At 45.0% G+C, this 15,262-nt stretch overlaps 1 protein-coding gene across 1 annotated transcript in view; it reads right to left on the reverse strand.

The window, feature by feature from the left end:
• Positions 1-913: 913 nt before the first annotated feature.
• Rxfp2 (relaxin family peptide receptor 2) overlaps positions 914-15,262 on the reverse strand; it is a 45,126-nt gene continuing 30,777 nt past the window's right edge. The window contains exons 14-17 of the mRNA XM_051162841.1: positions 12,740-12,969; positions 11,604-12,014; positions 8,184-8,402; positions 914-1,274 (exon numbers count right to left, since the gene is read on the reverse strand). Of these exons, the coding sequence (XP_051018798.1) occupies positions 1,015-1,274; positions 8,184-8,402; positions 11,604-12,014; positions 12,740-12,969 (1,120 nt within the window). The 3' untranslated portion in view covers positions 914-1,014. The remainder of the gene's footprint in view (positions 1,275-8,183; positions 8,403-11,603; positions 12,015-12,739; positions 12,970-15,262) is intronic.

Here is a 15,262-nt window from a genome sequence, read left to right on the forward strand (position 1 = left end):
GTTCTCTGTCCCGCTTAAAAGTAACACACAGACAAACGCAAAATATAAATTTATTCATAGTATTCTTTCCACCCATTTATAAACTTTCGGTATAAAAATGCCCAGGTCTTTCTTCATAAACAGTTTTCACTCAAAAAAAAAAAAAAAAAAAAAAAAACCAAAAAAACAACAACAACAAAAAAACAAATCCAAAGTTTCTGGTGTTTTTTTTTTTTTAGGGGGGAAGGGTAGCAATGGGTGGTTTGTGCAACTTATTTGTGCAAATGGCTCCAGACCAGACCCGTCTCCTTGAGTCTCTTTTTAATTCTCCTTGTCTCTGCATTAAATGAGAAGAGACCTTACCAGCAATGGAAATACCATTTTGAAGCACTTGAAAATTCTAGCTGTTTGGGGAAGTGTGGGTGCCCCGTTTTCCTTTGCTCCCTGGGGAACTTGAGGAAAAACAGCTGCGATCTCAGCTGTTCCGGGCTCAAAAAGAAGTCAAGATGTGGCTGGTTCTGGGACTCACGGCATGCCTCCTGGATATCTGGTCACACTAGGCACAATAAACTGGTGCGTGAAACTACGGTCAAAGCTGCTCTTCAGCAGCATGCAGAACCACCAAAAGCATAGGCGAGATGTTGATGGTTTCATCCGCTACTGAAAGAGCAACAAAAATGATGTTCATTTTGTGTCGCGGGAGTCACACTGGAACAAGATGTCATGGGTGCCCACACTTAATGACGGTGGCACTCAATGTAAAAGAAGGCGAGGCAGCGGCTACAGTGGGCACCTGGGAGCAGGCAGGCAGTGCTGACTTCCCTTGTGTATGCCAGGCCTGCGTGGTCAAGGAGAGGCTATCGGTGCTGTTCTCAATGCGGTCAACAGGCCATAGAGCTGTGACCGGAATGCAGGGCCAACAGCCAACCCACCGTGTCCTTGATGCTGAAAGGGTGGCTGCTGGCCAAGATGCCACGTTCCCCAAATTGAACCTCGTTTTGGGTAGTACCCTCAAAGTCCAGTGATCCAGAGTCACTAAGGGGAAGCTGGCTTCATTATACTGTCCCCGAGGGCTATTTTGTTCAAGACTCCAAGTTTAAGCGAGGAGTCATCTGTCCACACAATGGAGGTGGATAAACTTTTCCTTTTAACTTTGAAAATCGATTTCCTCCGATGCTTGTGCAGCAACTGTTTCAACTTGTCCTTAAAAAAGGAGGTGGTGAGAGTGTAGAGGATGGGGTTCAGGGCGCTGTTTACCGGAAGGAAGAAAACCACTATCCAGGAAGTGATTGTGCCTGGGTGGGGGAAAAAATTAAGGTTTGAAAAAGAGTAGAAAGTGGCTCCTCTCTCTTTGTTCCCTAGACCCGATCCCCCAGTCTTGTCCCTACTGCTGCAACAGGACACTGGCTTCAATCTTCCCACCCCACGCACCACATCCCCTGTGGACCCCACAGATCATCCCCACCTAACCTCCTACCCCGACTCATGTCCCAGCCCCCAACTCCAGTAGGCCAAGCATGCCAGAAAACTAGGAGGCTGCCCACAGACTCTCTCCTTTCTCCCTGTTCTTGGAGACCCAACTCCCAGTCTCCTCCACAGCTCTGCAGAAGAACATCTTAGACCCCCTTCCCTGCCCCCCCTGATCTCATCTCCTGTGAATGCCCCAGGTTTCCCCCTTCTTCCTCCATTTGCTGCTTTGTCTCAGACCCCAACCCCAGCATCTGCTAACCCTAGGGCCGCTCCTTCAAGGGTAACAAGCTCCAACCTTTCTTCTCCCAAATCATCCCAGTATTCCAGCCTTCAGCACCAGCAGGCATTTCCCGTAAACACGACAGCTGAAAGGCCAGGAAAACAGGCAACACACATCCATCACACTCTCCAAAAATCCAGAGAGGAAACAGAAACCAAGGACCAAACCACCCACCCAACAAAGATTGTAGGCTCAATTTTCTTAACAAGTATATTTCATTGCGAACTTATTAACCGAGAGTACCTCACTTATAATCTGACTAACCTAAACAATAAGAAAAGGAGATTAAAGAATACAATAATGAAGCTGTAAGGATATCAGTTCTGAGGAACGATTCTCCTGGCATAACCAGCAGGATTTCTTCTGCTGGAACCTGGAGCAATCAGAACCCGGAACCTCAGCCAGAGCCTGGAGCCCCAAAGCCTTCCCTTGAGCGGTTCTCTCTAGGAGCGATGAACAGCCAAAACTATCCCAAGTCTCCAAAGGCCCCACCTCTTGTTTTTGGATCATACTTATACTTCCTCTCAGAATTTGCTCAAGGATGTTTTTCAGCTGATTAACAACCAATCTCCCCCACATGGTGGTTTGACTTCTAAGAGGATAAACATCAGCTGCTCTCTCACAAGTCTTTTTCTCATCCTCTACTTGTGATCTAAACAAAAAACATGTTTGTCTCTCCTTCAAAAGACACATCCAGAAATCAGTGCCTAGAGCTTTAGTCGTCCCAAACCCAGATGCTGAAACGCTAGTGTAAAAACATAACAACAGCCAGTACAACATGTCTCTACTAGCGCCTAACTAGCCTACCACAGAAGGCCCTGAATATTCCAACATAGCAGTAGCACAAAAAAAAAAAAAAAGAAATACCTAAAAACAACCTCGATGAATATGATTGAATTTCCACAAAGAGGAAATGAATAAATCCCATAAAGAAATCCAGGGAAACATAACAGTGTAAGGAAATAAATTAAAATATTCAAGATCTGAAATTGGACATAGACTCAAGAAAGAAAACCCAAACTGATGGAATTCTGGAACTGAAAAAACAAAAACAAAAACAAAAACAGAAATTCTAAGAGGAACTGCAGAGGCAGGCTTCACCAACAGAATACAAGAGATGGAAGAGAGAATCTCAGGCATTGAAGATACTACCAAAGGGAGACTACAAAAAGACCAAACTCAAGAACAATAGGAATAGAGGAGGAAGAAGAAGAAATCCAGCTCAAAGGCCCAAAAAATGTTTTGAACAAATTCATAGAAAAAATTTCTTAAGCTAAAGGAGATGCCTATATGGTGTAAGAAACAGAACACCAAATAGATTGGACCATGGAAGAAATTCCCCTTGGCACATAATAATCAAAACACTACACATAGAGAACAAAAAAGAATATTAAAAGCTGCAAGGGAAAAAGACCAAGTAACAGATAAAGGCAGACCTACTAGAATTACATCCAGCCTCTCAATGGAGACTCTAAATGCCAGAAGGGCCTGGGCATATGTCCTGCAGACTCTAAGAGACCACGGATGCCAAGTCAGACTGCTATACCCAGCAAAACTTTGCATCACATTAGATGAAGAGAACAATATATTCCATGATAAAGTCAAATTCAAACAACATCTATCTACAAATCCAGCTCTACAGAAGATGCTAGAAGGAAAACGCCAACCTAAGGAGACTAACCACACCCATGAAAATACAGGAAATAAATATTCTCACACTAGCAAAATCAAAAGAAAGGAAGCATGTGTGCGCGCGTGCACACACACACATACACACACACCACCACCACCACCACCACCACCAACAACAACAAATACCAGGAATCAACAATCATTGTTCATTGATATCTCTCAGTATCAATTGTCTCAATTCCTCAAAAGGCCAAGATCAGCAGACATTACCTCAGGGTAAAAGGTTAGAAAAAGATATTCCAAGGAAATGGACTTAAAAAGCAAGCTGGTTTAGCCATTTTAATAACTAACAAGATAGACTTCAAACCAAAACTAATCAAAAGAGATGGGAAAGGACACTTCATGCTCATTAAAGGAAAAGTCCACTAAGATGACACTTCAGTTATTAACTTCTATGCCCCAAACACAAGGGTACCCACTTAAAAAAAAAAGAAATACTACTAGAGCTTAAGTGACATACTGACTCACACACTGATAGTGGGAGACTTCAGTACCCCACTCTCACCAATGAACATGCAGACAGAAACTAAATTAATATTAGAGCTAACAAACATTATAAACCAAATGTACTTCAGATTTTTACAGAAAATATCACTGAAATATCTCCTTTTCAGCACCTCATGAAACGTTCTCCAAATTTGACTATATGTTTGCACACAAAACTAGTCTTAACAGATACAAGAAAGTTGAAATAACACCCCACATACTATCAGACCTCTATGAATTAAAGCTAGATATCAGAAACAACAGAAAAGCTTACAAACTCATGGGAACAGCTCTCTACTGAATGAAAAATGGGCCAAGATGGAAATAAAGAAATTAAAGACTTCCTAAAATTCAATGAAAATGGATACACAGAATACACAAACTTATGGAACACAATGAAAGCAGTGCTAAGAGGAAAGTTCATAGCACCAAGTGCCTACCTAAAAAAATGGAGAGGTCTCGTATTACCAACTTAACAGCATGCCTAAAAGCTCTAGAACAAAAAGAATGAATTGAACTCAAGATGAGTAGATGGCAAGAAATAACCAAACTGAGGGCTGAAATCAATAAAATAGAAACAAAGAGGACAATACAAAGAACCAATGAAACATAAAATTGGTTCTTTGAGAAAGTCAATAAGATAGACAAACCCTTATCCAAACTTTCTAGTAGGTGGAGAAAGAATATCCAAATTAACAAAATCAAAAATAAAAGGGGGACATAACAAAAAAAAAATACAAAGACTTATAATGGACATACTTTAAAAACCTGTACTCTACCAAATTGGAAAATCTAAAAGAAATGGGTAACTTTCTCAAAGTACTACTTACCAAAGTTAAATCCAGATCAGATAAACAATTCGAATAGACCCAGAACATCCCAGTGAAATAAAATCAGCCATTAAAAGTCTCCAAACCAAAAAAAGCCCAGGGCCAGATGGTTTTAGCACAGAATTCTACCAGACTTTCAAAGAAGAGTTAATACCAATACTCTTCAAATTATTCAACAACATAGAAATAGAAGGAACGCTGCCAAACTCATTTTATGAGGCCACAGTTACCCTGATACCCAAACTACACAAAGACTCAACAAAGAAAGATAATTATGGACCAATTTTCCTTGTGAACATAGATACAAAAATACTCAGTAAAGCTGAGATTGGTGGCCTATGCTTGCAATCCTAGCACTAAGGGAGGCAGGTTATCTTTGTGTTTCCTTGGCAACGGAGCCCCACTGTCAGTTTGTGGAGAGCAACCCATTGTCTTAGAACAGCCTGGGTTGTTGGGAGAGCCATAGGACCCCACTGACCAACAGCACAATTCAATGCAATCCAGTCTGGCCACTGGAAACCTTGCTTGGCCACAAGAGTTGGCCAGTTGAGACTGCGTATCCCTCATTACTAAGAGTCCTCACTAGGATCATCTTCATAGATTCCAGAATGTTTCCATTGCACTAGGTTTCCACACCACCTTCCATATGCCTCCCAATTCCAGTTAACAAAGCTGAACTGCTATAGTTAGAATTCCGGATCTCTGGAACTTTGCATTGGATGTTATACTTTCAGTACTGAAAATATTTTTATGCAGTTTTTCACCATCAAAACAAACAAACAAAACAATTATGTGCCAAAGTGCCAGGGTTCATGACTGTGACTAGGCTTGAAGACAGAGACTTTCAAAAAGTGAGTAGATTCAGTTGTGGTAAGCAATTTGGGTTCCTATTTATAGCTGACCGATGCTTGTGTAAGAGGAACTGAACACATGAGGATCCCGTGGATGAGAGCACAGAAGAAAGCACAGGTGGCGGACACAGCAAAAAGGAGCCTGTTTCAGGTGGCCATCTTTAGGACTGCAAGAAACGCCTTGGGTAAAACCAAACCCGAAGACCCTCTGACCTTGGCTAGCCAGTCCCTCTGACTGATGAAAAAAAAATTTATGGAATAGTTTGTTATCCTGGCCTTAGGGAAGAATACAGCTCCAGAGAGTTAAACTCATAGAACAGGGAAACCATTCGAGAGCTATCTAAAGGACGTGCCAGCGACACAAAGCTGCCACACAGACCAGTGGCTGGGTCACCACAGGAACAACAAACATTCATCTCCCTCATGTGGGTGGGTCCTTCTTTTTCTTCCCCGACAACTGGGAGAAGTATCTGGGGCAAAGAAGTACATCACCGGTGTGAAGACAAGAGTCGGGAGCCAAAGGGGCCAAATCTCCATCTATTCCACGACTCCTGGTCAGCCCCAGCTTCTTTACGTCACTGTGAAAGGTCTCTCCTGTAGCTCACTTGGTTAGCAGCCTGGTGTGCTCCTGACCCCTGACCCTCCCCAGGGCAGCTCAACTCCTAGCATGGCAGCTGAAGTTTTCATTTATTTAACACCATGATGCGAAAAGCTCTGTGGAAAATGCAAAGATGCGTGAGACATGTTCCCAACCTTTCTAAAGTTTATAATTTTAGGAGAGCAACGGGCAACTTCAAGATGAAGGCTGGCAGGGGGGGCAGCTCAGGTGAGGCTAACGAGCAAGGTGGAAACGCTGCCTTGCAGATGCTAAGAACTGAGTTGGCTGAGGAGAGAGAACTTGCACTGAGCCTCCAGGGAGAGGTGTGTTTGCTGGACTGTACTCTTGTGAAGAGGCACAAAAGAGAAGTCGCCACAGGTTCAGATCACAGACCACATAAGGGCTGGGTGGGAGGGAAGACTTAGAACAGAGATAGTCCCCCGTTTGGACCTCATTACATGAACAATGGAAGCTAACAGACAGTTAGGTCCCATTGAATTGGAAATGGTCTGATGAAAGAGTTGAGCTGCCCAGGTGGGGGTCATGGGCGGGAAACACTCAAGGGTCATCTGCCTCACACACAGCTGGATCTCCACCAGTGAGCTAAGAGCAAACTCTCACGTCACCTGTTTTCACCACCCAGCCCAGCGAAGTCTCCCAAGAGCTCAGCTCTGACCTTCTGCGGCCTTCAACTCCACATGGCTCGATGGGTATGCGTGCTTGACGCAAAGATCGAGCAAGAGGGGCCACTTTGCACCAGGGCATCTGACCAGGCCTCTCATGAGTGCACAAGGCAGGAGGAAAAAAGATCCTCACGGCTGTTGATCATGTGTGCATCAGGCTTTCCACATGCTGGACTTGGGGCTGTCACAACGACTAAGCCGTAACTCCGGCCCTGATCAGTTCTTCAGGTGGACATGGTTATAGGCAGCAGATGTCCCAAGCTCTGTTTAAGAGTGAGAATAGCCGGGCGTGGTGGCGCACGCCTTTAATCCCAGCACTCGGGAGGCAGAGGCAGGCGGATCGCTGTGAGTTCGAGGCCAGCCTGGTCTACAAAGTGAGTCCAGGATGGCCAAGGCTACACAGAGAAGAAACCCTGTCTCGAAAAACCAAAACCAAAAAAAAAAAGGGTGAGAATAAATCCCTGGGTGGCCCCCGGCAGCTGTGATCTTAGAACGGGCATCAGGCAAAAACGCAAACCCATGACATGTGACTTTTTCCCCTGTAAAGTAAGGCTGTGTGCTGGGTTGGGGTGTTTCCACAAGTCGAGGAGCACTTCAAAGCCAGATATGATGTTTCATGGTGGAGACTGTGGAACAGGGCTGATGGTTCTGTCTGGCTGTGAGCATGTGAACATGGCGGGGACTGGGCAGGAGACCTGTGCATGCCTTGGCCCCCGACCCTGGTACCAATCTACAAGTCCTGGTGGAACTAGAGAATATATGTGTGTATGTGTGTATGTGTGTATGTGTGTATGCGCGTATGCGTGTATGCGTGTATGTATGTCTGTGTGTACATGTGTATGTATGTATGTGTGTACATGTGTATGTATGCATGGATGTGTGTATATGGATGTGTTTATGCATGTATGTGTGTGTATGTATGTGTGTGTATGTATGTGTGTATGTGTGTATGTGTGTGTATGTATGTTCTATCTGTCTATCCATCCATTATTTGTCTATCTATCTATCTATCTTTCATATTCTTGCCTAAGAACCACTAGCTAGCTCAGGTAGGAGCAAGATACTTGGTTTATTTTCTCTCTTGCTTTAGTTTTCTCCTCCTCCTTCTCCTCCTCCTCCTTCACTGGAATTCAGCACTGCCTACCTTAGAATTTTAATATAAGACCCTGGGGTGGGAGTAGTGATTTTTTGTATTGATGCCATAGGTACTTACAGAGAATTTACTATGTGCAAGGCACTCGCCTAGACCATGGCCTTGTCAACCACAGGGCCTAAGGAGGCACCGTGTGCCTAGGTATGAGGAAAGGGACTGACCTGGTATCTCCACTTGAAGGAGAGACAGGATTTTAACGACAAACACGGGAATCCAGCAGATGGCATCGGAGAACACGATAAAAAAGAACCGGTTTGCAACAGCCACCTCCTTCCCGATATGGTTCCTCACTTCTGCCGTCTGGAGGGCCGTTTTCTGGATGGAGCAGAACATGGTGACGTAGGAAAACACGATGATGAGGAAAGCCAGCAAGTTCACACCTGTCGGGAAAAGCACACTTGGCTCACATCGCTCTGCGCAGAAGCGTCAGCCACGGGGCTGCTAATACAGCTCTGGGCACTGAAATTTCCCAGAAGCCCCCCTGCCCTATCTCCTTGGAGCCACATGGCTAACCATGCCAAGTTTAGAGAGTAAGATCAAGAATTGGGTTTTGATTAGCCTTAAAGGGGGATTTCAAAGGATTTAAGTCCTTTATGAAGAATTAGGCCTGGGAATTCAAATACCACAAAGCAAGACTGCCTTACCCCCTCCCCCAGCCCCATTTCTCCTCTTCCTCTGTCCTCTCCCTCCCTCCCTTCCTCATCCTCTCTCTCTCTCCTTCTTTGCCCTCTCCCTTTTCCCCTCCCCCAGACAAGATCACACTAAGCAGCCCTGGGTGGCCTGGAACTCACAGAGATCTTTCTGTCTTTGCCTCCTGAGTGCTGGGATTAAAAGGATGTGCCACCATGCTTGGCAAGACTGCTTTTCTAGAGCTTGAAAAACACACTCTCATGCTCTCTCTCTCTCCCTCCCTCTTTCTCTCTCTTTCTTTCACACACACACATTCACTCACACTTTCTATCTCTTACACGCACACACGCACGCACACACACACACACGTTGTTTTTGTTTTGTTTTTTAGTTCCTGGAAAGTCAACCCTTAAGGTAATGGTGTAATTATAATGCATGTCTCAAAAAATAGATAATAATCTTAGTTCCTTGTCTTATACATATAAACAAATTAATCTTAGAATTTATCATGACTATAACTGCCTCAGAAGCATTATTCTTTATGTTTTAAGTGCTTTAATAAATACAACACATTAAACCAAAACGCATCTTTGTTTCCTTTTGCTTAGGATGCTCACAGTATTTAAACTATTGGGGTTCAGAACACTTCAAACACAATTTAGAAAAGAGATAAAAATACTAGAAATACAACTAAACGAATCACTCTTTCAAAAGCAAATGGTCTCACAGATAATAACATTGACTTCTTGTTCCCTTAGCTTGCTTTATTCTTAGTGTAATTTTTAAAAATCCAAAATAGTGATTATCAAATTTCTTTTAATAAGCATAAAATTTGCATATATTTCCAGAATTGCTACAAACATTCTTAAGCTGAATTTAGACTATGTGGAAGACTGGTCATGGCTGGGGAGAACGGTTTAAATTCAAGGTTATTTTTATCCGCTGCATTTCACGTTCCATGGACTGTCACTATATTGCTGTACAATAGAATTTTATAACCCAGGTTTGTCTGAGGCCTCGTGTCAGAAAGTTTAGCTTGACATAAAATAAAACGGTTCTGTTGTAGGTGCTTAACCCATTTTAGCTGAGTCTTACACTTCAGCTGTAAAAGCCCTCCACATCTGACTTCCTGGGCATCTTGACTGGGCCTGGCCCTTGGCCCTGAACCCACTGTCTTTTCCTGGGATACAACTCCCATTCCCCACCATCCTCTCTCTTTACTTGGCTGTGCTTCCTCATCCCTGGAGCTTCATTTCTCCTTCGAAGCCTTCTCTAGTCCTCAGATGTGAGGCCTGTAGGACACCCTGTACTTGTCACCCATGGTGCTCGCTGGCCTGCATCTGAGTATCTGCATCCGGATCTCTGTTCTGCAGGGTTTGTGAGGGCGGGGGCTGCTATATCTCCAGTTCTTAATATTTGTACAGTCCATGGAAGATGCCCAATAAATTCTTGACCTCCTCAGTAGACTCTAGTGGGTAAACATAGGTGCATGCCTGAAAGAGAGCTCTATCAAGGGCACCTGTGCTCGGAGCCATGAGGAGATGAGCCTGGAGGAAGCACAGACAGTCTACACTATCCTGGGAGGAACTACTTATGAAGACATGGCTACCAAACAAGACAGGTGCCTGAAGACACTTACCAAAATGACGTAAATATAGAATTTCATATTCAGAGAAGGAGAAATGAGAGCAGAGGTTAGGGTTACCCCAGGATGGGCTTTAAGTGACCCATTTAAACTTGACCTTAAAAGTAGTTGGGGACATTGGTGGGTTTCTGATTAGAGGGAAATAGGTGTTTTCACAGGCAAGGCTGCTGAACAGATAGATGTGAGGAGGGGAGAATGCAGTGTCAAAGGCAGCAGGGCAGGCAGGGCTGCAGTGCAGAGGCAACAGGGGCGGGCAGGGCTGCAGTGCAGAGGCAACAGGGGCGGACAGGGCTGCAGTGCAGGGGCAGCAGGGGCAGGCAGGACTGCACTGCAGAGGCAAGGTCTCAGAGGAAGGCAACAGCAGGGCCAGACAGGCAGAATCATGGGGCTGGGGAAATTATGCCCAAGACAGCATCAAGGAGCTTGTTGTTGAGGAGGATGAGGGGCAGGAAGAGAATAAAATTATGTGTTTTAGGTGCAGGAAGGCTGTGGGGCAGATGTGCAGCGTGGGTTCCCTAACAAGGGGAGTAAGGGCTGTCTCAGACTCTGTTGCCTGCCGCTGGATCCCTTTCCCCTAGCTGTGCTGCCCTGTCAGGCCTCAGTGGGAGAAGCTGTGCTTAGTCCTGCTGTGATTTGAGGTGCCAGGGCGGGTGACACCCCTTGGCGGCCTCTCTTCTCTGAGGAGAAGGAGAGGGGAGAGCCGGGAGAGGGGACATAGGATGGGACCTGGAGCAGAGGAGGGAGGGCGCTGGGATCAAGCAATAAATTTAATGTCAAGGTCTCAGCCTGTCATTTATTTATATCAGAAAATATAGACTCATCATTTCTAAGGAAAAAAAGTCATGGAATTAAGAAAGCTGAAAAGAATTTGTATTGAGTGACCTCAAGAGCTGTGCTCACAGAAGGCAATGAAGCTGTGGGTGTTAGGGTAATCTGCTCCTGAGTGTCCAGACTTTTGTTAATATTTATTTAAATTATAACTGCATTGTTAAAAAAATTAATAGGGGGTTGAGTAATTTGGTAGGATTTCAGGAGTGGGCACTAGCTTCAGATTTTTCCAGATCACACACACTGCGAACAAAAAGCAAAAAGAAAGAGAGGTGATTTTAAAAAATCACCCAAAGGTCCCAAGAGTGCATCTTTGTTTTCCACACTAAACCTCAGCAATAAAAAGCTTAATAAGAAGCGTACAAACTGCACAGCATGATTTTTGTCTGCTTTCCGGAATGGACAGATCCACACCCGATGGTTTGTGTCGTCTCTAGAAGGACGATGGCGTCTCTGCGAAATGAAAAACGAAATTTACCTAAGAAAATCCCAAGGGAGTACCCTCGGCTTCCAAAATCCTCTGCTTGGTCGTAATGAAGTGGGAAGCAGACTCCGTTTTTCCCGTAAAAGTTGCCGAAATAGTCCTCGCTGGTGAATGGAATGGCTGCTATGATGAACCCCGCCACCCAGATGCAGGCCAGGACCGCCGCTGTCTGGCGCTTGCGCAGGCGCAGGTTGCTGAACGGGAACACGATCACCAGGAACTTCTCCAGGGTCAGGAATGTCAGCAGCAGCACGGAGACTTCCGTGGACAGCGTGGCCAGGAAGCCCAGGAGGCGGCAGGGCACACTCTCCATCCACAGCAGCGCATACTTCTGGTACTGCCCTCGGTACTTGATGTCAAAGACGCCCACGGAGAAGAGGTACACCCCCATCAAGCAGTCGGCACCTGTGGGAGCCAAGCAGCCCAAGACACTGCGCTCAGCCTCCCTCCTCATTTTCCTAGATCCCTTTTCCTGTACTAAACGATCTGTTGTAACTATCTAGTAGACTACCAACCAGCCAAGGGACCTGATTTGTTTCCTAGTTAAAAGAAAGGGGTAACATTTTCTGAGGGCTAGTACGTAGGTGAAAAAAAAAGTACTGCTTGTATAGTCAATAAGATATTCTTGACAAACAATGAATACCTAGCCATCTTTTTTTTTTTTTTTTTTTTTTTTTGGACAGTGGCAGGAGGGGGAGAATCTGAGGTTGGCAAGCATGTAGGCGTTTGTAATAGAAATTAATAATAAATTAAGTTTACTTTACAAATCTCAAAATTTATCTCATCTTCCATCCCTCATTCATTGTCTCATGTTTTCATTTCGAAGACACGATCCACACAGCTGTGTTTCCTGTTAAGAGCCCTAGGAAATACTTGCCCCCCAAAGTTAATTGGGATCGGAGGGTATTTGTTGTATATACAATCCTGTATTTGGTATACATACAAAATTAAATGTGTATACATACAAAATTAAATGTGTATACATACATACAGATTATATATATATATATATATATATATATATATATATATATATATATACACACACACACACACACACACACACACACACACACACACACACGTCAGCTTACAGAGGACATTCTATTTACAGAGAAAAGCATACTTACAGCAGAGGATTTTGATGGACATAGCATGAATAGTGTTCTCAGCCTTAATGAGAGATCTCACAGCAATGACGAGGAAATTCCCAACGCTGGTAATGAAAGCTATAACCCAGACAGACACTCTGAGGATACCGTTAGCCAAGAGGTCCTCAGATGAAGAAATACCGTCGGTGGAGGGCATACAGATTCGGACATGGGGGACATAGGAGCAGTAGCGAAAGCTCTTCAGATAACTGAAGTCAAAAGGAGAAAGAGAAAGGAGTCATTGGGCAGCAGCGATTCCAGAATTCCTACCGGGGCACAGGCTGGCAGTGGGGGCGGGGGGGGGCGGGCGCTTGGCTAGCTGGCTAACTGTTGGGAAGCATTACTGGTGTTACGTAATTGGCTGGTCTAGGTGGTGCTGCTGGAGCGCCACCATATGAGACGAATGCTTCAGAAGTGTTCGGTTATGTCTATGTCTGGAGAGAGTCGAGGGGGTGGGCTGGGAGAGGGCTGAAGAGATCAAAGCCTCACGGCTCTACCACCATCCCCGACCTGGTTGGATATGAGTGTTCTGAAAAGCAGACCACTATTAAAAAAAAAAAAAAAAAAAGGTCTCTAGCCAATATCCCAGGAGTTCACTGTAAGGAGCCTATGGCTCACACAAACACTCTCAATTTGCACTGAGTATCTAGCTTTCTCCTCGTACTGGCAAAGGGGGAGAGTCTTTGGCTAGGAAAAGTGAGTCTTGCTGCCTCTGGGAGCGGTCGCCTTCAATGCAGGGTTCGTATCAGAGTTCCGTTGAAGGACTTAAATTCTAGAGGGAAGTTTGTTTGTTTGTGGCCAATGCACTTGTAATCCAGGCATGGGGACTCTTGAGAGTTGGAGAGGGCCAGCTCATCTGCTTGACGGCCACCCCCCCAAACTTGCATGTTTAGATTTTCTCCCATAGAGCTCATTCTGTTTGTACACTTTGACGGTGCCTTGCTGCTCATTACCCTATTCCACCCCCATCCCATCCCTGTCCCAGCTGAATTTACTCCTACCATCTCCTAACTCAGCTTCTGCACCAGCAAGTCAGATGACGCCATGGCACTATGTGCAGTCCTCTCAAGCTCATGTGTGTGTGGCCATCCTCAGCTGCCTGGCCTGCTTCCACCCAAACACAGTGGCCTTCTAATCCCACGCAAGCCAGACCCATCCCTTCCTGACAACCTTGATATGCTTTTCCTTTGGATGCACTCTGTCTCAAAAGGCACATAATGAGCATCCAAATGCGTCATCTAGTTCTTCTTTTGTTTCACGTATCTTCACGGTATTTAATAGTCATTGGCTCCCTGACTCTGACTGGTTCCTGGCACATTCTTCCTGTCTCCCATCGCTATGTTCTCAGCATCACCATGTGCCTGTTGAACGCTCATGGCTAGCATTTCTTAGACGAGCGGAGGGATGATGGATTGCTGAGTGCTGAATGTCTCAGAGACACCCAAGGTCGATTCCACTCCCGCGGGCTTGCAGTCCAGCTTGTTAACAGTTGGCATCTGATTAAAGGAATTTCACACCTGATTTTATCGGTTTCTTTTTCTACCCTGGACTCCTGGCACAAACTTGACCCCCTTGGTTCTTTTAGGATTCCATTAATGCTCATTTGTCTTCAGGGAGAGCCATGTAGGCTCTCCCACTGTAACCAGGGGCAGGTGGGAGGGCTGGGCTGGGGAGTTAGGGGGTGTTCAACAAGTGAAGACCAAGGAAGGAGAAGGCAGGTCGCTCAGCAGGGGTGCTGTTGGTCCCTCCGCGACCCCGACTCTGGCCTTTAGAAAACCAGCTTCACCAAGCTCAGAAAAGGCTAGGTTTCTCTATTCTGAGAAAAACTCACCTTCTGCCTGCAGCAAGTAAAGTATAGCCTCATTGCTTATTTATCTAACTGTGCCGCAGGAAGAGAAAGGAACGGCGGCACTCAGCGACGCATTGAACACCTGTCTTTCAGGCACCACACCCACTGCACAGACACAGCCAAAGTGTTGTCCCCCCCAAAAGCACCTGAATTCACATCAACACTCTCATCGACTGGCTGCACCCAACTTGGGATCCTACATCGATTTCTCCCTATTTTTGTGGATGACAATGGTTAATTTTGAAATTAGGAACATAGAGATTATATACAGTTGATAAAGAAATGATCAGGTTAAAAAAACACATATATGAACACAACTTACACAGTGCACTTTAGCCATATATATTCAAGTGACTTAACGAAACTACGATAAAGATGAATTACCTCCATTTGCAGTGCACTTTTAATAAGAGAAACAACACCTGGAATCTACATAGCCCAAATCTTAGAGCAGCCGACTGCTCATGTGAAGTGAATTAGGGTTTCCAGGTCTCCTGAGTACCCTTTAGCCAGGGCCTTCATCTGATGTAATGTGTGGCATTCTGGTACCCTGCCCTCTTATTGGGCCTCAATTGGATAAACATCGTGTTTCCAGAGAGAAGGGTCATTCATGTCGGCACATCATTATATTGAACTCTATTTGAACAGGGACC

This window comes from Acomys russatus, chromosome 19 (assembly GCF_903995435.1).
Source record: "Acomys russatus chromosome 19, mAcoRus1.1, whole genome shotgun sequence".
Taxonomy (NCBI): domain Eukaryota; kingdom Metazoa; phylum Chordata; class Mammalia; order Rodentia; family Muridae; genus Acomys; species Acomys russatus.